Source organism: Lates calcarifer, linkage group LG7_1 (assembly GCF_001640805.2).
Source record: "Lates calcarifer isolate ASB-BC8 linkage group LG7_1, TLL_Latcal_v3, whole genome shotgun sequence".
NCBI lineage: Eukaryota > Metazoa > Chordata > Actinopteri > Centropomidae > Lates > Lates calcarifer.
In genome coordinates this window covers 23,143,969-23,170,961 of record NC_066839.1, presented here as the reverse complement: position 1 = coordinate 23,170,961, position 26,993 = coordinate 23,143,969, and the positions used below count along the sequence as shown (strand labels likewise).

General features: G+C 38.9%; 1 protein-coding gene across 1 annotated transcript; it reads right to left on the bottom strand.

Annotated features, from left to right (window-relative positions):
* Positions 1-1,789: 1,789 nt before the first annotated feature.
* Positions 1,790-19,581, bottom strand: hsf2 (heat shock transcription factor 2). The gene is made up of 12 exons (XM_018699742.2): positions 19,379-19,581; positions 18,867-18,975; positions 16,323-16,450; positions 11,481-11,605; positions 9,284-9,359; positions 8,683-8,744; positions 7,864-7,942; positions 7,622-7,755; positions 6,928-7,212; positions 5,354-5,456; positions 4,853-4,919; positions 1,790-4,221 (listed from the first exon to the last, which is right to left on the bottom strand). Exons 1-12 carry the CDS (start codon positions 19,469-19,471, stop codon positions 3,884-3,886), a joined length of 1,599 nt encoding a protein of 532 aa, XP_018555258.1. The 5' UTR covers positions 19,472-19,581; the 3' UTR covers positions 1,790-3,883.
* Positions 19,582-26,993: the final 7,412 nt, after the last annotated feature.

Below are 26,993 nucleotides of genomic sequence, written 5' to 3'. Positions count from 1 at the left end.
ATGACTTTTTATCTCATAATTTCGACATTATCTCATCATTTCAATTCATGTCATAATTTTGACTTATTTCGTAATTTTGATATTATCTCATGATTTCAACATCTCATAATGATAATTTTTTAATCTCACAATTTCAACATTATCTCATAATTTTGAATTACTATCTCGTAACTTTGATTTATTATCTCAGAATTTTGATGTTATCTCATAATTATGACTTTTTATCTCATAATTTCGACATTATCTCATCATTTCAATTCATGTCATAATTTTGACTTATTTCGTAATTTTGATATTATCTCATGATTTCAACATCTCACAATGATAATTTTTTAATCTCACAATTTCAACATTATCTCATAATTTCAATTTACTATCTCGTAATTTTGATTTATTATCTCAGAATTTTGATGTTATCTCATAATTATGACTTTTTATTTCATAACTTCAAAATTATCTCATCATTTTTGACTTATCTCATGAATCAGACTTATTATCTCACAATTCTGACTTTTTATCTCATGATTTTGACTTAACACAGGCAGTTTTTTTTTCTTGTACTGAAATGGGCTTCCATCAGCCTGAGGTGCTCTGTTTATTAGTGCCTTTTGTCTTTTGGTGTTCTGTGTAGAAAAGGTAACAGAAAGGTTTGTGTCATCAGAGTTTTTACCTCCTGTCCTCTTGTCTTTCTTTGAAGAAACTGTGGGCCATATCTTCAATAGGTCCTCTGTGATGTCTTGCTTCACAAATGGACTTTTGGTTACAGGACGGTCAGGTTTTTGTGGGCTGCTTTCCAGCATCAGAACTTGAGCTTCCAGGGATGTATTTTTATTATATGAGAAAGAGAGAGAGAGAGAGAGAGATACAAATATAGATAGATAGATAAACAGATAGATAGGCAGTAGAGAGAGACATGGGGGAAGGAGCAATCTCACTGTAGCTGCAGTGAATTCTAATCACCTGGGAGGACACATGCATTGCAACTGGCCAGTAACAATAACAGGATAGAATATTCTATTAAATTACTGCCATATGAAATGAGCTAAATATGAATGACTATTGAACATGTAAATTGTAGCCATGTCTTTGCTGATTTAAATTGCAACATTATCTTCTTCCATCATTGCTGCCGCAGGCAAAAAGCCTCTTGCAGCATCTGAGTCTGGGGTTTGTTTTGAGTACTTTACTTTTGTGGAACTAATCTATGGATTCTCTCCATACTGTACTCTCCAAGATGAGATTTCCTTTAAGACAGATCACATTCACATGAATGGGACTAACCTTTGACCTTTTCATTTCACCTAATAATTTCATCCTGACATTTGTGTGTTAATTAGCATATGAGTTATAGCATAAATGTGAAGAATTTTCCCCCAGTGTTAAAAAATAAAAACTAAAATATAATATAAAATAGACATTTTTTGTTAGAGAACGTGAAATGAAAAGCATCCGCAGATCCATTTGAACCACTTGGTGGTCATCAGTGTAGAATTTGGGGACTTTTGTCTATTTTTGCATGTTTCGGGAGAAAACATGGCTAAAAAATGTTGTCCTTTTGGACAAAACAAGACTACATGCTTCATCTGCTCCCTACAGTAACAGTTTGATTCAAGACAGAATCACATGAGCAGGGCCACACAGCCAACCCATAATCCATATTGCTGCAATTTATAGTTCAAACCTTAATGTGTGTCCTGACTTGAAATGGAGCCTCACAGTAGTGATTGGATGGTGTCCCGTACACTTTCCAGTGTGATAAGAGGCAATGACACTCCACATTAACAACAAATGAACACTGTAGCATTTGTTTTATTACAACAAAGACAGATAGCTTGTGGGATGTGGGCAGGTCACAGAGAAATCAAATGACCTCTGTGACCATCATGAGCAGCCTATGAACAGCATCTGAGGTCGAAAAGTGTGACTCTGCCAGAGGAAATAGAGACAGGATGCAGGCACTTCTATATCAGTGAAGAGAGACAGGAGAGGAACTTGCCTTTATCACACATGAACATACTGAGACATTGACATATTGACATCAGGAAACAGAGACTGAAATCATTTACAGCTGTTCCACTGTGACATCCAGGCTTTGAGTTGAGCTCACACACTAAAACTTCTTGATTCTGTTACAGTGACCACAAATCTATTTTTTGTCAACAGTGTTGACTTACTTAACTTGGGGCTTGGAGGTATAGGGAGTTAAGGATTAATAGAGCACTGTAACAAAATCAGGGAGCGTTCCTTTAAAGACTTGCTGAATGGATGTTGGGTTTTATTTTTCACTTTGTGGTCTTTGTTACTGTGCAATAAAGGTTGATAAAGATGATTCAAACTGAGAATGTGGGAGAACTTTGTTTCATGTAAAACCAAATGTGACCACAACTGACCCAAATATTCTTAATGGTATCCTGGGTAACAGCAAGTCTGAACATTTTACTCTTCATTTCAGTACTGCCATGCATGTCCAGTTATATTACTCATAGTACTGGTGTTGCACATCATATGAGCAATAAACAATAGGACTATTTTTTATCTCTGACATACAGGTAAAAGACAAAATTACACTGGCTACAGACAGTTTTGGCTTTGGTTCGTGATGTACATTCAGACACACTCAATCCATTCCTTGTGGTGATGTATTTATGGTCCCAGCACAAAATAAAACTACTCTTTCATCTCTATCTGTTGCTTGTTCAACATGTTTATGTGTAGTCTCTAGTTAAGATCACCTTCTGTCCCAGTTACCCACAATGTTGCTTTCATTCAACAAATGTAACAAATTCACTTTCCCAAGTCTGAACTCAAAGAAAAGTAAGCCCTGGCTGACAATGTTGCTTTATGAAGAACCTCTGCTCTGTGGACAGACATGTAGCAAAAGATAAACAAAAATCAGAATAAATAGATTTTCAGAAGTATATACAAAGGTTCAGTCTGTTCATACAAGTCAGATAAGGATGCCTCCTCACTGATGTTGTAGGACTAGATGTGATGCAGTGAAGATACTGAGGAGCAGATGAGAGCAAAGGCTAATGTTCTCTTCTGATAGGGAAGAGATGAAGCTATGTGATGGGCATCCAATTCTTGGTGCCCTGTGCTTTCACAGCCAGTTTGTGCCTCTCATGTCTTTTTTTGTTTTTACATCTGAGACCTTTGCATTGAAAAAACTTTCACAGAATCTTTTAAATGAAGTACACTTACCCATCCCAAAGAAGTGGGTTTCATTTTCAGACACATGGAAGTTTGTTTTCCCTTTTAAACTCACCTATTTCTGCTTATGTTTCACTATTTAAAAGCTTTATGGCAGAAACACGAAATATCTCGGTGTTACATTTACACTCAGAATAACTCAGGCATCTCAGCAATTTGTAAGTCAGTCTTACTATACATGATTTAGGACAGCTTTTATGGTAAATAAAACTGTTTGTACTTGTATGTCCACAGTAAGTATTTTTATATGAGTAAATTAAGGATCAGTGTTCCAGGGATATGAGAATAATGTTGATGGAACATTCTGAGCCTCAAGCAGGCTTTAAGCTCATTGACTTATGACTGATGACATTTTTCATACAAATTGCATCTATTATGGTCAAAGGATTATTAACCAGCCAGAGGTTGTTACTATTGTATCTCATGAATTTTTTCAAACTCAATGCAAAAGTCTTACATGTAAAAATGCGTACATGGTACAAACTGCAGCTATTCTTTCCCCAGCCTGCTGCTTTCTTAACTTCTGCTACTGCTTCTCAACAAACACACACCGTAGGTCAGAGAGGTGATGGAATTTTAACACGTAATATCAGTACTGTCTGGGGAATGGAAGGATGTGGTTAACCAACATCAGTGTGAGGAGCATCTCTGTCAGTGTCAGTTCCCTTCCTGCTCACACTCTGTCCATTTGAGTGGAGTCTGCTTCCAGTCCAGCAGGACTGAGTTCACACAGGTAGAAGAGTGTTTCCTCACTGGCCTCTGCCTCTGTCAGAGGCTCCAGGCGGATCAGGGAGCTGCGGGCCAGCTGTTTCGACTCCAGGTTGGTGTCCAGCAGCTCTGAGGGCGGCTCAGCCTCTACAGAAACACTGGAGCCGGAGGAGGACTGGAGGTGGGTGCTGGAGGAGCTACTGCTGTTGCTGCTGCCAGTACCCAAATCCAGCTCTGGAGGAGGGGTACAACCATCAAGAAAGGCCAGCAGGGGGCAGGAAGTGTACTGGATCAACTGCTTATCTAGACAAAACAAGACAAAGACATAGGAGGAGTCAAAAAAGACTCTGTCTAGTCCAACACAGAAAATAACCACAACACTCACCATCTCCTTAAATGTTATCACTTTCTTTGATTGTAAACAGTATTCACCATTTGTTGTATGGAGGACAGTTGTAAACAGCTCCATGCTAAATTTTGTACTGACATAATGCACTATTGCACCGAACCACAGAAAAATGAATAAAGTGAGTGGCATGGTGATAAGTAATTCTTGTAGGCCAATGCCAAAGTTAGCATCACCCTGGTGTCCTTGACAAAAAGGATTTTTTCATTGGGCTTTCGATTATTGCAGAAAATAAGCGGAGTGACCATTAAAAATTTGTGACACACATTCAGCAGGATAATCTTCACAAACAGCAAACACCATTGTTATGATTTTTGAAGCCAGAATAGAATCACCATAAGTAAAGGGCTAACATTAGGCTATAACCAAACCACAGTCACATGACGACAATGTCACCTCCACTAAGCTTTTAACTTGTAATTTAAAGTGAACAAATAGGTGAATACTTTCTGAAGCCTCTGTCTGTAAATATACATGGCAAAATAAGCATCTGCATTGTCCAGGTAAGAGACAGTATCCTTCACACACCTGTGTTGTCTTCCTCTGTTCTACCTCTGCTTAGCTGTGCAGTGCTCTCTTTGGAGGACACACTCTCCTGAAAACGCACAGAGAGGAAATGATGAATACAAAAAAATAGCTAGATGTGGATGTGGATTAAAGGATAGGTTTTACCAAATCTGTTTTATAGTCAACAATATTGACATGGCTGTACAGTATATTGCGCAACATGTATAAAATGAGGCTGTAGTCTATGTTTCACAAATCAAGGGGGTATCTTCTAAAGTGTTTTTTCAAGAAAATCCTTTTATTACTTTTTTGCATGTCTATGAATTGGCAATAATGATATTAACTTTTACACTGCTACAACACTTTCTGCTACCATGCCATCTTAGGGCAGTGGCAATGTGTGAAAACTGTTATATTGCCAACAGTGTGTCACCTTATCCATAGCGCTGAAATAAAAATGATTAAATACTTTGAGTCTAAGGAGGTATTGATCTAATGAATGTATAAGTGGCATCATTTTACCTCCATGGTATCAAAATCAATGCCGAACTGTTTTCCATAAAGCATGGCCTGGAAGTCCTCCAGACTGCAGTCAATACTGTCCAGATAGTCCATCAGCTCCACCCTGACAAGACACATGCATACACACGCACAAAAACCATGCTCCATCAATAACAACTAATTCTTCTTGTCATAAACACTTGGAAGGCCTGACTGACATACCAGAAGGCCTACTTTATCATATTTGCTTATCAGTCCCACATTGGTGGTTTTGTTTCCTTTCCTCTAGAGTAACTGGTGCACTGCAGAACTTCTACTACAGCTGTCTGCTAGAGGGTCTTTCAGATCATACATTGGGTGACTCCAATAACTGTAAGATAACGGTTATCTAAAACCAAAAACTGTTGGCCAGGTTTCTGGAATATCCAATATAAATTGTCTATTGTGTGACATATAAAATATGTTGACAACTGAAAGGAAAACTCTATTTATTTTTTTAGGTATTTTTTTTTTTTTGTTTTGCCTTATGACCTTATTACCATGTAAATGATTGTAAAATCTTTAGAATCGGTGCAAACGAACAGACCAAGGCAGCAGTATTCCAGCAGCTCCAGTGTTCCAGTACACTGTTCTTGATCAAAACTGCACCAATTCCAAAGATTTTCGTCCCTATCAAAATTTCCACCCATAACCATGTGAAAATAAGTTTTCCCTTTTTACATAAGCTTATGTAATACAAAAGTTATGTCACTAGGCACAATTTATATAGCAACGTTTAGAAACTCCAACAAGGAACTCAGTCATGCTGACGACTTCTAATAAAATATATTTGTAGGATCATAATGTTTGCACTTTGCTGTTGTTCATATAGACTATTATATTTTATATAGGCTATTATACGGCTTTGTCAACATATGTCCAGTAGTTGTTCCATATGGCAGAAATTCTTGAATATTAACGATCATATGAGCCACCAAAAAAACATCAGAACAAACAAACAAACAAAAAAAAAAACATATATGAATAGGTCTAAGGTATAAGATAGAAGGCAGTATCAGTATTTTTCAATGCAGAGAGAATTTCATTTAAGAGAGAATTTCTTTGTTATTCTTTGTGAAGAAAACACATAATGGGTCATTGATGGGTGTAATGGAACACTGTTTGGAGAGTATGGGGTGATAAATATGGAGTTTTAATTTCTGGGGCAGGATATCTTGAGGCAAAGAGCAGTGCAGTAAGTTGACTTGTATTACTGACCATTTACAAAAAAGAAGGTTGAGGAACAGAACGTGCAGTACTACACATAGTTCACCTTGCAGGAAAATGAAGAAAAAGCTTGAAAGCTATCCAGGTCCACAGTGCATGTGTGTATATTAATACTGTGGTCCATGTTAATTTTCAGCTCAATTCAGCAAAATGGTATCACTGACAATACGGCTAAGCAGCTGTCTATATAAAATGAGTGGAGGATTTTTCTACATACTGACCAGCCTTTTAAAAACATGGTTTTGCTCATACCATTCTGCCATTCAACATTATTAAGCCTTTTAATATATATTTAAATAAAAAGAATTCTAATCAAGGTTGGCACTTACTTGCCCAGCAGGTTGATGTTCTGTGAAATTGCACCATTCTCATTCAGTATGGAGTCCATCATCTTGACAGGGTCCTCCAGACTCAGGCCTGAGGGTTTATTGAGCTGCAGGGCACTGCTAGTTGGTCCACTGCTGTTTAAAGTGCTGCTTTTCTGGCTGTCATCTGCTGCTGCTGACACACTGGCCCCTGTCTGTTTGATGTCATCTGTACAGGTGGTGCTTACCTCCGTCTCAGCTGGCAGCACCGCACAACTGTCCAGTTCTACTTCCACAATTTCTACATCACTAAGGGAGGACATTTTCAAACATAAAGATATTACTGACCACTTAGTTATATCAATATCAACTTATTTAAATTTTTGTTGAAATAAGAATTCCCTAATACTGAATTAGAACAACAAACCATTCAGTCCCTAAAGATGTTCTTCCATTACTTTTTTAAAGAACTTTGAAGACGCTTACAGTTAACAGTTTGTTTAGGTTGACTGATTGAGTTGATGGAAGCAAATGTCAATGATTCTGGATGACATGTTAATGCAGGACTTCAGACTGCTACCATTAACTCACATTTTGCAACCATTTTTGGAGATTGCACTGCTCAATTCTATAATTAGGAGCACCAGTATGACTTGCAGATGGATGGTTTAAGAACACTAATTAGGATACTTAAGAGGTCAAAGGTAAATAGTCTTACCCCTGCTCATAGGCCCTGGGTGACCCTTCTGTGATCTCAGCTGTCACCTCAGCATCACTCTCAGTCAAGTCGCAGATGATAACGTCATCTGATATCTCTGAGCCCTTCACACCATTCAGACTGTTGACAGATGACTTTACAGGACACATTAAAAAATATCAGAAATAACTAATCATATCAAGAATACACTGATTCACATGTGTTCACTATAGGTAACACTTTGACTATTGCTATATACTGACCTGTTCCACACACACTTTGTCATCATAGATCTGATGAATGTATTTGGGCTTCTTCCCATTGCTGTTCATAAGAATTGGCCTGTCAAAAAGACCATAACACATCAACATTTAAAGTTTATATAGACTAGAGTTTACATTGAGAGAGTGCTGAAACAGTTACTTGATTTACAATGTAATTGTTATGACAACTTGAATAATGGATAAAAATCATACAGATAAAGTTAAAATTGCTAGTAACCTAGGATATTTCTTTTCTTCCGTTTTATCTTTGCAAATTAATGATAATTTAATCAAAACCAATTAACTCACCATTACAGACCAACTCACAATGAAAATCATTAGTTGCAGCTTCCTTATTTACACAAACAAAACAGATGACAACACTTTTCAAAACACAAAGCATAATTTTGATTCCAAATGTAGCTATTACATGGAACAGGTTGTTATTATGATCACCACAGACAGTTTGTGATCACATGGCCTACAAAAAGTGTGTAGGACGTGTGATAGTGCCTTGAGATAATTTCTGTTGTGATTTGGCAATGTATAAACAAATAAAATTTAAGTGAGAACTCAAACCACAACATCAGAAATGACATACAAGCTGTCAATTTGGAATTCATTTTGTATTGTAAATTTGATAGGTCTTTGATAGGTCTGTATTCCATAAGGAACCTCAATTGGTGATGGTTTATTGAGAACACATACTACTCACTGATCACTGCATCAGTGCCTCTCTGGCAGGTGCAGGACCTGTGTAATTGGAGGATCACTCTCACTATAATCTCACCTGAGGGATGTAACTCAGTGTGAACTCACCTTTTGCGTTTTAAATTCAGGATGCGGTTGTTCTGTACCAATGTGACGATAAAATGTATGAGCTGAAAAAAATAACAATCTGTAAGATCCAACAGAAAATTTGTAGATAGATGCATATAACACCTGCTGGTTACATTGGACATATTTGCTGACATGTAAACAAAAATGTTTAAATGAACACTAAATAAAATTACTTGTTCTGTTATGTTTCTAATCAGTCTACCACAGGGAAACTTTTAATAAAGATGGAGCTGCATTAAGTAGTCAGCACTGATATTGGTTTACCCGTGCTTATTCTGAAACATTGGGTTTTTCAGAATATACTAGCGGTGGAGAGACTGAACAGAAAGCTCTAATTCCTCCTAAACATAATAACATTACACATACAAAGATTGTTCTCCTGGGAAGGATGCACCACTCACAAAAGTTGTTTGGACTGTTTAGGTAACATTTTTTCTCCTGTTGAATGGATTGTGAAAGGTTTGAACTACTGAATTGCAATCAAATTTCTTTCAGAAAAAAAAACAGGAATACTGCTTATTCTGGTAGAGTTACTTGCAGTATGTGAATACAGTACCAGATTACGTGATGTGATGCTCACCTTTTTGATGAGTTGTTGTTGGTGGGCATGTTTTTGTCTCAGATCTGAGATCTCCCTCCACAGAGTTTCATTCTCCCTAAACAACAAAACAAATTTCTTTTATAGTCAACAGAATGGACTGTAGAGCCAACCCTATCCGACAAGTTCCTGTAGCTTCTGTCTGATTTATTTATTTATTTTTATTTTTTTGCTGTGTTTGTTTGTTTGTCTAATGTCAAGGTTCAGCACTAATGTGGAAATTTGTTTCTGATGCCATTAGAATGGTGTAATTACACTCTACCATAAATGTTGAGGGTGTAGTATTGGTGGTGTCTTGGCAGTTGAGTTGTATTCAGTTGTATTATTTTGGAGCAAGAGCAGACATTTCTAAATACTCTGTCCCAGTTGAGAAAGAAATAGGAACAAGCCTGGTTAAGGAAGCAGCAATGTATCTGAATTTAAGGATTCTGAGATTAGATTTAAAAGACTCAGAGTTGGCTGATCTAACCTCCAGGGGGGAACTGTTCTATGATCTATGAGCCAGATTAGAAAAGATTCAGTCACTACAGATCTTGACCTTTGAGCCTAAGCTTGACTTCAAAAAGAATACAGAGCATTAAAATAGTCAAGATGTGAGGAGTCAAAACAACAGATGATTTGTAGGAAAGATAAGAGGAGACAGAGCTTTGTAATTTCTCTTACATGAAAATAACAGAATAATTGACTTAACATATTTCTCAAAGTTCGGGAATCAAAAATGGCCACAAGCATTCTAAAAACTACCTTTGAGCTAAAAGCCAGGAAATTCAAGTGATGTTAAATTCAAAGGTCTGCTTTGGTGAGAAAAGACCAGACCTTCCATTTTGTTAGAATTTAATTGTAACAAACTATGATATCCAAGCACAATCTCATGAGGACAGTTTTGTTACCAAATATGAAAGCTGATAGAGGTGACCTTAAAGTGGCTAAGGCCCCAACAGAGGAAAGGGAATTAATGATAACAGTGAGTAATGGATGACCAATGGTGCTTAATACTTTAACGAACACAGAGTACAGAGGAACATCATATTAGTAATGCGAACCTGTAGCCTGGTATTTTTTTCTACTGGTGTTCAATCTGTCTACATTGCCTCTTTATCAGCAGATATCATAACTGATTCAGGGAAAGGACCTGATTTTACAGGTGGATCTGTGCTTAAGAGGGACTGAAATATCTAAAGCAGCCTTCTAAGCCATTAAAACAACATCCATAGGAATGCTGTGGACCAGAGCAGAAAAAAAACTCTTCATGCACTGTTAAAAATGTGAGTGTACAGTGCACTTCTGGGATGAAAGGGTTGACAGAAAAAAAGAAACTCAGCGGGCACACCTCTAGATGTTACTGTACTCCCAAGCTCTCAGCCAGGTTAAAAACAACAACAACAACAACAACCAAACAAGGCACCGTTCCAGAAATAATGAAGTGGCCACTGGAGCCCAGGGCAGTTTCAACTAGTTCTTGTCAATTTTTTGATATCTCATCAGCAATGAAACTCCATGACACCGAAAACAAAACTTGGTTTAAACAAGGTCCAATCATATGTCAAATAGGACAATGGTAAAAAAACAAAAAACAAAAACAAAAAACAACCATAAGTCAGCATACACATTCACTTTGTTTCATAAAGGCTGTAGAACAAACCAACCACAGCATCCACCAACTGAACAGAAGTGACACCAGAGTTAGGCCTGGTCTTATAGCAACAGAATTTACTGACATTTTTTTCCATAATCTTAACCAAAACTACAGCACAATGACACTCTTATATGTACAGAAAGATGTCCTTTTTTATTGAATTTGGCTGAATAAGATGAAAAGGTAATAAAAATAAATGAATCAAAATAATCAGGAGGCAATTCGCTTAGCAAGAATAGGATCAGTGATGTGGAATACAGCAGAGCACAAAAGATGCATCCAGTTCTGGCACATGCACAGATGTCATGCTTGTTGTACAGTACAGTTTCAAATTTTGGCCTGCACAGGCATCCACACAGGACTTGTATGTGGGCAGATAATGTGATACACATCATGCAGACCCTCCCAGCCACAGAAACTGTGCATAAACTGTTGTTGAGTTTGTCTTTTGCTGATGGAATTCTATAAATGCAACTTTTCCAGGGTTGTTGGCCACTGTTCTCAATATATTTTCTGGGATAACTTCTATAGAGTTTCACTTACCTCTTTAGTGTTGCCAGCCTGGCATCGATGTTCTCTTGTTTGCTGTGAACACTGTGAACACTTGCCAAGATCTTGGTCAGGTCTTCCTGTCGAATCTTACTGTCCTCTGGCCGAGTGTTAGAAACCTGAAATTACAATCAAATCTTAGGGTTACAGTCTCAATCTCAACACTGAAAGCATAAAGGGACAGCAAAACTGATCCTGGGTAATATCAAAAGTTTTGCACAAGTCATGAATTTAGCAAGGAAATTAGAAAAAGAACCAGACAGAAGGGTCATAGATCTTTTTTATCTTGAAAAGTACTTCCTGCAAGTTGACTTTCTTTGTTTAAATGCTGATTCGTTCAATCATAATGATGTTTTCTTTGCCTTAACTCTGTTAATACTAACACTGTTTGTAGAAAGATTTGATACAAGTGTTTCTGTGCAGACTCTAAATTGCCCGTAGGTGTGAATGTGAGTGTGATTGGTTGTTTGTCTATATATGTTGACCCTGTGAAGGACTGGCAATCTGTACAGGGTGCACCCCGCCTCTCGCCCAATGTCAGCTGGGATAGGCTCCAGCACCCCTGTGACCCTTAACGGATAAGCGGTATAGATAATGGGTGGATGGATGGATGTTTCTGTGCATCCAGTCTGTGCTAAATAAGCCTTCAGTCTGTACCTAGCTTTACCCATGTAAAGAAATGAAACTGACACAGATCTACTTGTCTGACTATGGGTTCACTGTCAAAATAAGTGTGTTTCACAAAATGTCAGTGTTTCCTTTTCTGCATTTCTGTGTTTTTGCATTAATTAGTTATTACACATGATCTGATCTTCATCTAAGTCACACGTACAGACAAACACAATCAATCATCACACCAGAACTGCTTCAGTTCAACCACATTCATCTTGATCAGTTCAACCACATTCTGTGCATTTCTGGTGAGATAGATAGATAGATAGACAGATAGATAGAAACTTTATTGATCCCATCAGCAAATCACAATGCCCCCTCCACTGTACTTACTGCACGAACCGCATCACTAGTATCCAGTGACTCAACCGCTGGCTGCCAAGGTGGTGTCCAGAAAATGATGTGGGCTTTGTAGATAATTGGAAGAGCTTCTGGGGGAGATCTGGTTTGATTAGGAGAGATGGCATTCATCCCACTTTGGATGGAGCATCTCTCATATCTATAAATCTGGCAGGGTTTATTAGGAAGCCAAAGCCCTGACAATCCAGAGTTCAGGCCAGGAAACATTGTTGTAGTCCTACACGCTTCTCTGTGCTTCCTATAGAACAGTCACACCCCCCCACCCCCACCCCCCATGTCCCTGTGTCTGCCCCCCAACCACTTAAATTAAGTAAATCAAAGGCTAGTAGATGAGGAGTAGCTACAATAACCTAATAAAAATCAAAGCAGCCAATTAAAATTTACAGCAAAATAATATAGTTAAATGTGGATTGCTAAATATCAGATTTCTCTCATCAAAAGCTATACTAGTTAATGATTTGATTTCAGACTATCATCTTGATCATCTGAAAACACACACACACACCAAACACACACACATACTCACACACCCCAAGGCACTGGCCATGGAGGTGGAGTTGCAGCCATTTTCGATTCCAGTTTACTAATTAACCCTAAACCTAAACTCAATTATAACTAATTTGAAAGCCTTGTTCTTAGTCTGTCATACCCAAGGTGGAAAACATTAAAGCAAATTTTTATTTGTTGTAGTGTACCACCCCCCGGCCCATACTCTGATTTCTTATCCGAATTTTCCTGTCAAGTTTAGTCCTCAAAACAGATAAAGTTATTATAGCAGGTGAATTTACTTACATTTTTATTCATGTGGACATTAACAATAACAGTCTTAACTCCATTTTCCTCATTATTGGACTGTATTGGCTTAGTGTGTAAATAAACCCACTCACTGTTGAATCACACTTGTGACCTTATTTTGACCAATGGTATCGATGTTGAATGTAACATGTAACAGTCTTCCCACAGAATCCCCTTTTACCAGACCACTTCTTAATCACTTTTGAATTCATATTGACGGACTATGTATCAACAGGCAAAAACGTCCTAACTAGAAATCTTTCTGATAGTGCAGTAACTAAATTCAAGGAAATGATTCCCTCTGCCCTAAATCCAGTGCCATATCTCAATTTAGCAGAAGCTACTCCATCCCAACTTGATCATCTTGTAGACAGCATTGCGGGTTCACTAAATGCAACTTCAGACTCTATTGCCCCCCTACAGAAGAAGCAATAAAGCAAAAGAGGCTAGCTCCATGGTTTAACTCTTGAACCTGTACACTAAAACAAACAACACGTAGACTTGAAAGAATATGGTGTACCACCAAACTAGAGGAATCCTGCTTAGCCTGGCAAGCCTATATATAAGAAGGCCCTCTGTAATACCAGACCTGCCTATTACTCGTCAGTAATAGAGGAAAATAAAAACAATCCCGGGTTTCTTTTGCAGTGATGATTTTATGAACTTTTTTAATGATAACATTTTTATTAGAGACAAAATCCATCACCTCCTGTCAGTGATGATTTTATGAACTTTTTTAATGATAACATTTTTATTAGAGACAAAATCCATCACCTCCTGTCCTCAACCAGCACTGATTTATCTCAAAACACAGGATCCCTAGTTGCGAAACCTGACCTAGACTGTTTTTCTCCCATTGACCTCCACCAATTAACCTCAACCATTTCTTCATCTAAACCTTCAACCTGTCTCCTAGACCCCATCCCAACTAGGCTGCTTAAGGAAGCTCTGCCCTTAATTTGCAATTCTGTATTCTGTCCTTATTAACAGGCTATGTGCCACAGTCGATATAAAGTAGCTGTAATCAAACCTCTTCTGAAAAAGCCTTCTCTTGATCCAGACATATTAGCCAACTATAGACCTATATCTAACCTCCCCTTTCTTTCTAAGATCCTGGAGAAAGTAGTTGCAAAACTGTTGTGAGACTTTCTACAGGATAATAGTTTATTTGCAGATTTTCAGTCAGGATTCAGATTGTATGATAGCACAGAGACAACACTCGACAGCAACGGACTTGTTTCTGTACCTGTCTTGTTAGATCTTAGTGCTACTTTTGATACGATTGACCATCACATCCTTTTACAGAGACTGGAGCACTCTATTGGCATTAAAGGAACTACACTAAACTGGTTAAGTCCTATCTATCTGATAGGCTTCCATTTGTAACGACAACTCCTCCATGTACACAGAAGTTAGACATAGAGTTCCACAAGGGTGGGTGCTTGAACCAATTCTATTCACCGTGTATATGCTTCCCTTGGGCAACATAATTGGGAATCACTCCATAAACGTCCATTGTTACGCAGATGATACACAACTATATCTGTCAATGAAGCCTAATGAAACCAATCAATTAGCTAAACTTCAGGCATGCCTTAGGGACATTAAGACTTGGATGATGGGCAACTTTTTTTTTTTTAAGTTACTTTTTTGAGCTTTTTTTGCCTTTATTGGACAGGACAGTGGAGAGGAGACAGGAAACAGGGAGAGAGAGCGGGGAATGACACGCAGTAAATATCCAGCCAGACCGGGAGTCGATCCGGGGACCAACTGTTCAGGGCACTTAAGCCCATGTGGTACACGCCCCAACCCCATGCAACTTTTTACTATTGAACTCAGACAAAACGGAAGTTATTATATTTGGTCCCAAACACCTCAGAGATAACATTTTCTAATGACATAGTTACATTAGATGGCATTGCCCTGGCCTCCAGCTCCACTTTAAAGAATCTTGGAGTTATCTTTGATCAGGATATGTCTTTTAGCTCACACATAAAACGAACTATACTATATTATTATCAGGCTGCCCCAACAAGTCTCTAAAGACTCTGCAGTTAATCCAAAATGCTGCAGCATGATTACTGACAGGAACTAGAAAAAGAGACCATATTTCTCCTGTGTTAGCTTCTCTACATTGGCTCCCGGTCAATTCCAGAATAGAATTTAAAATCTCACCTACAAAGCCCTTAATGGTCAAACCATCATACCTCAAAGATCTCATAGTCCCCTACAATCCCACTAGGACATTGTGCTCCCATAATACTGGTTTACTGGTGGTTCCCAGAGTTTCCAGTAGAATGGGAGGTAGAGCTTTCAGCTAGCAGGCTCCTCTACTATGGAACCTTCTCCCAGTTTGGGTCCGGGAGGTAGACAATCTTCTGCTTATAGCTTATAGTTAGGGTTGGCTCAGGCTTGAACCTATCCCTTAATTATGCTGCTACAGGCCTAGACTAGATTTTAGATGGATGGATGGATAGTTGAAATACTGTGTTTGTTCATAAGATCTGACCATATCCTAAGATTAACTACATTACATTTAACACATGTATCTTCTTTAAGTCATTTAGTCAAGTTTTTCTGTTTTTTGGTAATGGCAGCTACCTATGCTTGTCAAGCACTACTGGAATCTATTTGAGTCACAAGGTCTTTGGCTACATTTTTCATCTAACCATAGATATCGCTTATCCTTTGGGGTTCCAGAGGGGCTGGAGTCAGTCCCAGCTGACACTGGGCAGGAGGCGGGGTACACCCTGGAGAGACTGCCAGTCTATTGCAGAGCTAACATATGTAGATAAACATACCTAACCTGCATGTCTTTGGACTATGGGAGGAAGCTGGAGGAAACCCACAGGGAGAACATGCAAACTCCACACAAAAAAGCCCCAGGTCAACCAGAGTTTGAACCTGGAACCATCTTTCTGTAAGGGGACAGTGCTAACCACTGCACCGCCATTCCACATCTCATTCTTTTGACTGGTGATCAGAGAGGTAACAGAGAGATTACTTTACCTTCCTCTTGATGTTCTCAAGTAGGTCGTCCTGTCCATGTTTAAAGTAGGGGTGCTGAAACTCCACTGGACCATCTCTTTCCTGTTTGATAATGCCTGTATCAATGTGCATCACTTTGCGGAATCCATCTGCAGGATAAGCAATATAGAATACACGCACGCACACAAGCGCGCGCGCGCGCACACGCACACACACACACACACACACACAGAGGTAAACACATTAAAAAGCAGCAACGGCAAAACCCTCCTAAATTAATGTAAGCATGTTGTATTGCGTATTTTTGCATGTCTGTACATGCAAATGCAAACACACACAAGATTGTGCAGGTCTCTTTACAGGGCCCCCAGTACAGCCAATCACATGATCAGAAGATGTTTTAATGTAGATGTTATCTTCATATTGTTGTAGTGGTAAAGATTGGGTTTACAATCTACACACAGCTTATGGTGGTAAGGAAACAAATGATGAAATAATTAAGCAATATTAACTGAGAGGGTGTGCTTTAACATGTCATTTGAGCACGACAGTGATGCTTGTGGACCTCGGCACTGAAGTGCTCAAATGACATTAAAGCACACCCTCGAGTGTAATATTGCGATTATACAACTATTACCAACAAAGTAAAATGTATAATCAAAATTTGTTCGTGTTGAAGAGCAATTTGCTCTCAAAATGAAAAGGTTTTGGCGAGTGTTTTTCCCATTTCCATGGAAATACATGGGGTCTGACTAATAACTGGAACACAATCAGTCACGTCAGTGGAGTCCTGTGTGTAATGGAGCAGAGTTTAACACTACAGCAAATAACCAGACCCTTAGTAACGACCTAGCAACATAAATGATTTTCTAGTCCCAGATGAGTGAACTCTGAGCTGACATTAATGCCTTATCGAGGTCTCGGAATTAACCGATCTAAATCAATAGCCTACTGCACAAATAAATTCTTACTTTAATCAACCATGTTATAACAAAGATGCTGCATTTTTTTACACAGATATAGCTTCTGCAACTGCAAACTTTGCATGAATTTTAAGTTATAGCACCTCCACCGACACAGCTGATGGAGAAAGCTGTGGCGCTTGCGCCAAGCAAGCATGAAGTGCTCAAATGATGTTAAAGCACACCCTTGAGTGTAATATTGCGATTATACAACTATTACCAACAAAGTAAAATGTATATGGCGGAGTAATATTTTTAGTGATGAGTAAGGCGTGCTGTCATGCTGATTTGAGCACATTCTAAATGTCTTGTCAACCAATCTGATTGTTTGGTTGGAAAATGACTGCTGTTTTCATACTGGACTGAGTTACATGCACCAGTTTTTTTCTTTTTTCTGGTATTACAGTATATAATCTTTTCAAATAACTTTCATCTTTGAAATACAGTGTTTTAAACCCTAACTGAAACCAATAAAAGCCCTGTCAGCTCAACTATTCATAACTGTAGAATAGTAGATACCACTTTACTTCAGTTCAATTAAGAAGAATTTGAAAGGTATATAATTCTCTGGATTATTCAAAAACAGACATCCCAGTCGTGTCATTTCATCCATTAATGATGATTTTACATGAAAATTACTAAATAATTATCCATAAAAAATCTGGCAATAGAAAATCACATGTCCTGTGCTAGATTTTATCCATTTCGCCCAATCCATAGCAGAATCATATGTGAGCCTTGGTCTCATGCAACAGTTGAACATAATTTGAAAACTAGTTTAATTATATGTGATATTACATATGTTGACATACCGTGATGTTGGAAAATATCATATTGCCAAAATGACCAAAGTGAATCCTCCTTTAAATTGAAGTCATAATTACTCCCATAGCTAACATTAAACCAGAAATTTAACACACGACCCATCAGCTGAGTATGCCTCCTTCTGCTGAAAGAAACTGATCAATAGCTAATATTTACACTACCACAGCCACTGCCTTCTGGTTATCATAGTTACCCATAGCATTAGCCGCTGCATCGATCCATATCCATTTTACACTGAATAAACCATGTTTCTGCCAAATATTTGCTTACACCAGCTTTTGAAATGTCATGAAATGGCACTTTCCTTTGACTTATATCACAACAAACTGAATATACTTGGAATTTGGATTGCTGTCTGTATTAAACAAGCTATCTGTCGGACTATGGAAATTATTATTATTCTTTATTTTGTCCCCACAAACAATTAACTGATTAATTGGGAAAATAATCTGCATTATTAAAGCAGCCCTTAGTTGTAGCCTAGGCTCTGTTCCTGCTATTTAGCTAGGTTGAGCGGTGGATTAGTACAACGATAATCACCTGATGGACTGGTTACCTGCTCATCATTCTTACACTGAAACAAATTCTGATTCTGTTTTTTTGGCTCATGTGTCACCACTTCAGCCTTCTGGGTTATGAGTGTGGCCTTAATCAACCAGCAGACAGCAGACACTCTGGGTCACTGTAAAACCACTGCAAAGCAGTGACTCATGGCTGAATGCATGTTCCCCTTCTGCCATGAGTACAAAACAAGATGAAGTGATGAATGTAGTCTTACACATATTAAGCTGCCTGATGAAACTGGCCATGTTGTTGTGCTTGAAGAACTTGGGGAGGATCTCCTTGGCAAAGCGCTGCTCGTCCAATACTAGGAAGCTGTTGCCCTCCTGGAAACAATCAGCATCGCCATGACAGTCAAAACAGCTCCTCAGAGGGCTACTGCATATATCTTAATTTGTCATCTAACTCCATGCCCCGAAACTGTGCACATACACTTGGCTTTGCAGCGACTCAGTGCTCAAAAATCAAAGATAACGAACACGATGAAGGAAAATGACTAACTAAGCTAATAGCTAATGTTTAATCTCAGCTATTGCTTGCTAATCGTTACGTATGCTGAAAGTAAGTACTCAGAAGAGATAGAGAGGTTGCATGTATATACGTGGCCTATGAGCCCCTAACTCTTAACCGTTATTAGATAAATTATGGCTAACGTGAATAGCTGGCTAGTTGTCTGCTTTGCGTTAGCTTTAGGACCTGACGTGTTAACTGTGCACAGTTTTGCGTTACCTGACTCCAGCAAATGAATTCATTGGTGTCCGCATCCTCCACCAGCGTCCACAGCTTTGTGAGGAAAGCCGGGACGTTCGAGTTGTGCTTCATTTCTGAAATGTAACAACAGATACGCCTAGACTGAAACTGCGCAGTGATACCTGTATGTGTAGCCTGTGTGAAAAGCTGCTCAATTCTGTTGCCTTCAGGAAAACGTCAATGGTTTACAACTTCCGGTCCCAGTCAGTATGATCGGATTGGTCAAAAATGTCTTTACGTAAGACCTCTCACGTGGAGTCCCATGCAAATACAGAGGGGTTTAGCACGCTTTCTGATAGAAGTCCGAAAAATGCAAGTCAGGCATCTTCACATCTACACTCAAAAAAAGACATGCATATGCAGCTTCCTGCACAGAAACGATATAAATATATAGAGGAAGAAAACAAGCAGAATTACGGTTACACTAAACAACATGTTAAGATGATTTTCGGCTACATGCCGAAACAAACTTTAATGACGTCATACAAATACATTACTAACAGTTACACCTTCATATCATGTTGAATATGTTTATACATGTGGATTGTAATTAGCGTGCATCCCCTTAGAGCTCACTTCACACGAATTGCAAAAACATATCTGTCCATCAGTCTACCTCTACCATCTGGTATCCAGTCATGCAGACATTAATGAGTAGGTGAGGTTGCATGACGGAAATTTAGTCATAGACCACCACCCAATGTGAGGTTTAGGCCACGGTGCCCTAAATTAACAGCATTGGTAATTACCAAAATATTTTTTTATGTTTCTGTAATGGTTAATACACCAGTATGTAGAAGTTCTTTAACCGAAATGATATTTTTAATGCTAAAATATAATTATTATTGTTAACCATGAATTTTCAAATTTTCTGTTTTACAAAAAACAGAAAAAATAGTAAAGCACATTATTATTTATTGATTAAGGTCCATTATGGTATGGGGTTCCATTTGTGGAAACGACATAGGCAAATTAGTGTCAATGGTGTCATGAACAAGAACATCTAGCACAACATTTTAGTGCATCATGGAATCCCTTCTGGACTGAATCTGATTGGCCGTGGGTTCATATACCAATAAGACAATGGCCCCAAGCATACTTCAAAGCTGTGCAGACTAATTGACAAAGAAAAAGGAATCTGGAGAACTGAAACTGATGGACTGGCCAAGTCAAAGTCTCGATTTGAATCCTATTGAACAAATTTGGGATTTAGTAGATTGAAAGACTGATTGCATAGTGTGGGAACAGCTAGAAACTATTTGGAACTCAGTAACAAAAGAAAACAAAAGAATGCAAGCTCTTATCAAGGCCAAAGGAGGCCGTACAAAATTTTAAGTTTGTATTGAATTTGTTAAGCACTGTATAAGGTACCATGTACCTTTCAATTTGTTGTGCCCGCTTGGACTTTTCTACTTAGTTTACACACCTACTGAATATGCATCCTCCAAATTGAGTATAATAACAACAGCTGCCCGTGTTCAAAGGGGTGTAACCGAGGCTATAACAGGGTCACTTTTGCGTCAGGCAAGTGGAGATAAGGTAATTTAAGGTCAGGCCCATAGAGGAAAGGAAAAAAAACAAGGATTACAGGAATACTAAAACTTCCAGGGTTGTAGCTTTTGATATATTAATAAAAGCATAGTGAAAATAAGTATAAATTCTACATGTACTCTGTTAATGTTTGTTTCTCAGTGTATATCCTTCTTTAATCACTATTACAACCTATATATTTAATGGAGATGCTATAATACACAATATAAGATGATTTTTAAGACACTACACTCAGCACAGACGATCCTGTACACTGTTCCAGCCATTTGGCTATGGCTTTCCACATTGCTCCTTCATCTTACACTTGAATTATGTGCTGAACTGGCTCAGGGGCATCTGCCTGTTCTTGTACTGCCATGATTAGTGCTTCTGTGCTGTCGTTCAGTCCAGCCTTTTCCAGCCAGTGGTAGGATTTTTTGATATCAGCCACTTCTTCTGTCGGTGAAACAAGCTTGTCCCTCCATGATTGTTTCTGCTGCCTGTTGTATTCACTCAGAAGTTCATTTCTGTGGGCCATCTTCCTGATGTACTCCTGGATCTTTGTTGTTTCATCCTTTAACAGTGGTTCTGACAGTCACTAGTCCTCAGCCTCCCTCATTCCACAGTGTAGTCCCAAGGTGCTCCTCACCCCCACAACCCTTCATAGATTGTGAGGAGTGTTCTCTTGATGTCAGTGGCTGTTGTCTCCTCCTTTGGCCAGTGTAGTAATATACCAGCAGGATATCTGATGACTGGCAGGGCGTATGTGTTGGTGGCTGGGACATTGTTCTTCCCATTAAGCTGACTTTTAAGGACCTGCCTTGCTATGTGTAGGTATTTGGCTGTGCCTGTCCTCCTTGTGGCCTCCTCATGATTTCTAGTTGCCTGTAGGATCCCATGGTATCTGCAATATTGCCTTCTGGTAGTTCAACCCCCTCAGTTCTGATCATCTTCCCTCTCTTTGATACCATCCAGCGACACTTATCTAGTCCAAATGACGATGTTGTTGCTGTAGAGCCTGGTGATCTGTCAGATTAAGTTAGTTAGTCAATATCTTGCTCATTCCCTGGGCATTACCAGCTTGATGTCATCTGTGTGTCACTTTGGAACTGGTTTCCGTAGCCATTATTTTTGATGATCTGGCTGAGGGGGTTTGGGGGGTTCACTCCATTGAGATCTTGATGAAAGATCTTAGTGTCATGTGGATGTTGTACATTTCCAAGCATTCCACTATCCATGTGTGTGGCTTTTAGTCATATACTTTCTTGTAGTAAATCCAGGTGGTGCACAGGTTGATCTCCCTGGTCTTGCAGTCTCGACTGACTGCTCTATCGACCGCTATTTGGTGCTTATCTCAGCTGCTATGATGCCTGAAAGGAGCTTCCATGTTGTGCAGAGGCAGGTTATTAGCAGATAGTTATAGATTGGGATCACTCCCTTCTGAGGATCCTTCATAACCAGTCATTCTTTGGTTAACTGCTCTGGGTGGGTCCCATCCATCAACAGCTGATTCACACTGTCTATTTATGATGTCTATTTATGTACATCATTTCTGCTTGCAAAGATCAAATGCATTATTGTCTCTCTTTTTTGTTGTCTTTTATGGAATGCATAGTTTCATATGTGGCCCAGATGACCTTGGAATGTGGTCTGAGCAATCACATTTCATTGCATCCTCAATACATCTTGGGTGCATTCATTCATAGGTTGTGCGTCTCCTCTCTGTCCTCTCCTCTTCTCTCTCCCTGTCCTTATTCTTCTTATCATTATTATTACACCTATAAATATCACTATTATTATTATAGTTATAACAACCAGTCTGACAGTGCTTGAATACAACAGTATATACAGCTGTCCCTGGTCTCTCTTCTCTCTCCCCCCTCTCCCAGCCAATCAAGGCAGATGGCCTTCCACCCTGAGACCTGTTCAGTCAGAGGTTTCTTCCTTTTAAAAGGGAGTTTTTCCTCTCCACTGTCACCAAGCGCTTGCTCATGGTGGGAACTGTTGGGTTTCTCTCTTTAATAATGTAAGGTCTTGGTCTTACTCTAAAGTGCCTTGAGATAATGTATGTTGTGATTTGATACAATAAAAATACAATAAAATTTAATTAATGATGGCCATGTTTAAGGTGGCCCCTTTGTGACGTCCTCTTTGGTTGGCACACCAGAGTTTATGAGGTTTTAATCGTCTTACAAATATTTCTGAAATAGCATGTTATCCTTTGGCCACTAGATGGAATCCTTGATTCACTGCAGATCTTGACTGCTGTCCACTAAACCAATGTGCTGCCAGTACTGCTGCAGGCAGTCTGTCTACTTTACTATTTTTTAACAGTCTGGTCTGCTGTTAGTACAACTAAACATGTCAGCCTTATTCCAGCAGTTTAGTTCTACTAAACCTGTCAGTTTGCACTTCATGATGATCGCTAATCTTAGTACTGAACATTCAGGAGGCTCAAATGTGGAGTATCAGGTTTTTTCCCTAAATGATGACTTTTTAAAATTATGGCTGATCTGGTGGGTACATATTAGGTGGGTAGAATTTAAGAAGTTTTCAATGATTTATGAGATACATTTCACATAACACTAGACATGTCTGTACCTGATGGTAAGTTCAACAGAGAAATTAGCTTGAATCTAAGTGTCTCTCCCTCTGACAACCAAGCAAAATTCTGTGTTGTGAGGAAATGTAGTGAACTCTGAAATACTGGTTGCGTCACACTGTCTTTGGGTCTGTCAGCAGTCTGTATGTGGGCCTACGCCAATCAGCCACAACATTAAAACCACTTGCATAATATTGTGAGGGTCCCCCTTGTGCTGCTAAAGTAGCTCTGACCCGTTGGGACATGGACACAAGACCTCTGAGGGTGTCCTGTGGTGTCTGGTCTGGCACTGGGATATTGGCAGTGGATTTTTTGTAATTTGCACAGTGGGGCCTCCTAACATGTGGCCTGTTCTGGTGCATCTTACAGATGCTCAATCAGGTTAGGATCTGGGGGGTTTGGAGGTTCTTTGTTATATTCCTTGAGCCATTTCTGAGCAGTTTTTGTGGTGTGGCACATTGTCTTGCTTGGGCAGGTTGCTGCTGTCACAGAGCATGTTTGCCATGGGGGGTGTGCTTGGTCTTCAACAATGTTAATTTGTGTGGTACGTGTCAAAGTAACATCCAGATGAATGTCAGACCCAAGGTTTCCCAGCAGAGCATTGCATTGTGAAGAGATGATTGATGTTATTCACTTCACCTGTCAGTGGTTTTAACGTTGTGGGTGATCTGTGTATGCACATGCACATAATACAGTGAGTAAACGCTAGGCAGAAAAACTTATATCAGCCTTTTAGAAAACCTCATTCACACCTAAATAAAACTTAAAGAGGGAGACTGGTTTGATTACTCAGTAGAGGCAGATCCTGTTGAATCTGAAGAAACCAGTAAGTGACTGGGCCATCACTGCTGAATGAGGTTGACAAGTATTGAGCTAATTGGATTGGAGAGTAATATTACATCAAAAGACGTCACCTGCTCCTTTAAAATGGCTGTAATTAGGACATTCTTTCACTCAGACAAAGTAGAGATTATAGAGGAGCAGGAATCAGAGTGTATTACAGCCACCCAGGTGACACATACAAGGAGGTTTCATTCCATACTGCACAAGATAGATCATCCTAATAGTCCTTTATAGTGTAGACAGAGATGTATCACCTTTTTGTATATTTTACTCCCAGTTAATTTGTATAGTACATAACAACAAGGTGATACAAGCTTTAGGAGAATTTTAAACAAAAAAGTTTTAAATGTTTCTGCTTATATGGGTACTTGATCAGAAACTACAGTTCACAATATAAAAGATGAAAGATAACATTCTAATTGCTTATAATAACTTTGTAGACCTAATATACTGTGAGATGCATTCATATGACACTATTATCTTTAAATTCTGCCATGTATACGATAAGATGTAGTTAGGTTTAGGTAATTAAAACTTCTGGGTCAATGTTAGGGAAACATTGTGCTAAGAAACCAACACTGATTGTCTGTAAATGACTTAATGCAATAAGCAGTTTCCAGAGTCAACGTCTACCTCCACTTTCTTCCTCATGATTTTACTGCATATGAATCACCCCACTACTACTTTTGGTCCTGAAAGATAACAATTCACACAGCCACTGGAAGGTCCTTGTCAGGGAACTGTAAGTCAATGTAAAAAAATTTAGGCATCCAAAATTCAGCGTTGATGGGAGACAGATGAAATCACAAATTACTATTCTAGGCTACACTGTATGTACTGTATGTTATATAGTATTGTTGTCCTGTGATAGCTTAAGACCTCTAATTTAGATGATTTTCATTATATCATTCTCCATGCATGGACAGTTATGTATGACCGTGTGATCTTCTGAAATCCTTTTCAAACCCTCTGAATTTATCCAGCTGGAGCTGGAGCAAACCAAAGAACTACACCCTTGTAACCTGTGCAGGGCTGCAGGGGGCTTAGCTCACTTAGAAGTCCTTAATATTTTAAGGCAGTGTGTGGGATGATGATGGCAACATGGGGATAGGGTTAATGGCTGGGGCTACCTCCTGAAAGTCTTGGGCCTGCCCTGCATGGTCACATATCCCATAATTAGCAGGCTTAGACTTGTCATTATTTATGTGTAAATGACAGGCTATAAACACCATAGCTGCTCACATTGCCTTGACACTTAACACTTCCAAACAAATACAACTCAGTACATGAGATCTGTTCCCAAATACATAGCAAATGAGCTAGTCTTAAAACCATTTTATAACACAGGACCCAGGTGTGTGGATAACCACATTCTTTATTCTACCAAACATGATCTTGATACAGTGTTCTTAGTGTTCTCAGTAGACACTGACACCATGTTGTTTATCTGTGTCTGCTCCTCAAATTGTTTTAATTTGATACACATCAAAGCTTACTGTTAAATTATAGAACTGTGCAAACGTTTTAGGCACTAAAAGTAAAGTGAGGATGCTGTCAAAAATAATTGATTGATGAATTTTTATTCATCAGTTAACTGACAAAGTGCAGCAAGCAGAAAAAAAATAAATAAATCAGTATTTCCTCTAACACCCCCTACCCTCTCCCCCACTGCCTTTAACAGCTTCAGTTCTCCTCATTACACCTGTACCTAGATAGTTTGTTCCAGAATCTTGGAGAGGTTGCCTCAGTTCCTCTATTGATTCAGGCTGTCTTCTGTCAGTAATCCCAGACTGACTCAGTGATGTTGAGATCAGGGCTCTATGGGTCAGATCATCTACTGCAGCACTCCTTGCTCTTCTTGTCTCTCTGATGGTACTGATGAAGGATAAGTGTAAAAACATTTAAGGTGCCTAAAACTGTTACACAGTACTGTATATATTATATATTGATTAATCACTATCTATACAATTTCCTATTATCACTGTGTAGACATTCCTTGGACTGCAGATGACTTATATGCATTCATAGACAGGAGTCTATTCAGTCATTGTGGTCATTTAAAACAACAGAAAATGGAGTAACATATTAACAATACAGATACAATGCAAGGCTAGGTATACAACTACAACCTTAATATATATTGTGGGTCTGTGGTCAGTGGTTATGAGATTGATCTGTGTATCAGTGTCTAATTGCCTGGATTCAGGCACTGATATGAGCATTTCTTGTTTAACATGCAAATGGACGAATGACTTGTATTTACAGTGAAATACTTGTGAAACAAGCATGTTTTTGTATATCTTATATCAAATTATTGTATGCTTGAAAATAGCATACAAACATAAAAACCTGCCTTTCTTCACATTCAACGTCTTTGTTTCCTGGGCCCCTGCATCTTCATGGAACTTGCCATAACTTTCCTTGTCATTCACAACCTGCTCACCAGGTGCCCTCAGAACCCTTTGCCAGTTTCCTGATCCTCTCCCCTCCTGGCACACTTGTTCCTCATTCCCTTTTTAAGCCCTAGCATGGTTGCCAGCTTATATATCAGTCACTTTCTCGTTTCTCTCTGCCATACCTTCAGTGTTGCTTTGCTGGCATTGTGCCGCTGTGAGAGGA